We start from the raw sequence: 1,488 nt of genomic DNA, 5'->3' as shown, positions 1-1,488 counted from the left end.
CGCCACCCCCCCCCCCCCCCCCCCCGGCATCTGGGATGCACGCACGCACACACACATGCACACACACAGAGGCATCTGGCACACGCTTACACATGTGCGTCAAACCCCCACCCCCAGGCATCTGGGACATGTTCATGCACACACAAAACCCAGGTGTCTGGGTCACACGTGTGTACACACACACACACACACAAGGCATCTGGGACATGCTTATGCACACACAGAACCCAGGTGTTCGGGCCACACTCGCATGTGTGCATTCACACACACAACCCAGGTGACACACACGTGCACACAACCCAGGCATCTGGGACATGTTTGCACACATGTATGTGTGTATACACACACGTGCCCCCCAAGTGTCCATGACATGCATGTACACACAAGACAGGCATCTAGGACCTCCTCACAGATGCACACATGTGCGCACACATGCCACCCAGCTGTCCATGACACGTCTGCACACATGCATGCACAATGCAGGCATCTGGAACCTCTGTGCACACACATGTGCACAGAACCCAGGCATCTGGGACATGCTTACACACACATGCATGTGTGTGTACACACGCGCGCACACACACAGAACCCAGGTGTCCAGGACATGCACACACATGCAGAACCCAGGCCTCTGCATCATGCTCACACATGCACATAATTGCACATGCACTGCCCGCTACTCACCAAGGCGCTGGGTGCCGGCGGGTGGCTCCACCAGCACAGTCACGGCACGGCTCTGTGTTAGGCCCGACAGCCGCGCATGGCATCGGTAGGTACCAGCCTGGTCCTGCTGCAGCCCACGCAACCCCAGAGTCTGTGCCTGCAGTGTCCAGGCCTCGCCCTGCAATGGCCAACATCAATGGTACCCCGCAAAATCCCCTGTCTCTGCACCCCCCACCCGGCCCCGGGGCAGTCCATACGTCACGGGTCCAGTCAAACTTGGGGGGCCGCGAGGCCTCAGCAGCACACTCCAGCTCCAGGTCCTCGCCCTCAGTCACGGTCACGGTGTCACCCACAGTCCCACACCATGCGTCCGGCCACGTCACCCACACGTCCCGCAAGTCTGCAGGGAGGGCAAGGTCATACCACCCATTTTGGGGACCCTGGTAGCTGGGCACTGAAACCCAAAGGGAGTTTCGTGACAGGGATCAGGATTGGGACACCCAACCTCACTGGTGCCACGTACAGTCCACGTGCAGCAGGAAGGTGGCTTCTCCAGAGGCGTTGCTTGGGCCGGGCTCAGGGACGAAAGTGTCATTGAGAGGCATAGGGGTGCAACGGTAGGCGCCCTCGTGCCAGCGCTGGAGCCTGGCAATGTCCAGCAGGAGGCGCCCACCTGGGCGTGACACGGCCACAGCATAGAACCAGCAACGCAGCCTGGCCCCTGGGTCCAGCTGCACCCAGCTCTGCAGCCACTGCGGGGCACAAGGTGGGGGGAGGAGGGTGGTTAGCATAGCCCCCCCTAACTTCCCCCCACCATAACCCCCA

General features: G+C 60.8%; 1 protein-coding gene across 1 annotated transcript in view; it reads right to left on the bottom strand.

The window, feature by feature from the left end:
* Positions 1-1,488, bottom strand: part of LOC102368253 — a 3,841-nt gene that overhangs the window by 684 nt on the left and 1,669 nt on the right. The window contains exons 3-5 of the mRNA XM_006038118.3: positions 1,187-1,462; positions 921-1,063; positions 685-841 (exon numbers count right to left, since the gene is read on the bottom strand). Of these exons, the coding sequence (XP_006038180.2) occupies positions 685-841; positions 921-1,063; positions 1,187-1,462 (576 nt within the window). The remainder of the gene's footprint in view (positions 1-684; positions 842-920; positions 1,064-1,186; positions 1,463-1,488) is intronic.

This window comes from Alligator sinensis, unplaced genomic scaffold (genome assembly GCF_000455745.1).
Source record: "Alligator sinensis unplaced genomic scaffold, ASM45574v1 scaffold1575_1, whole genome shotgun sequence".
Taxonomy (NCBI): domain Eukaryota; kingdom Metazoa; phylum Chordata; order Crocodylia; family Alligatoridae; genus Alligator; species Alligator sinensis.
The sequence above is the reverse complement of the archived record's forward strand: the minus strand, read 5'-3'. Positions and strand labels throughout refer to the sequence as shown.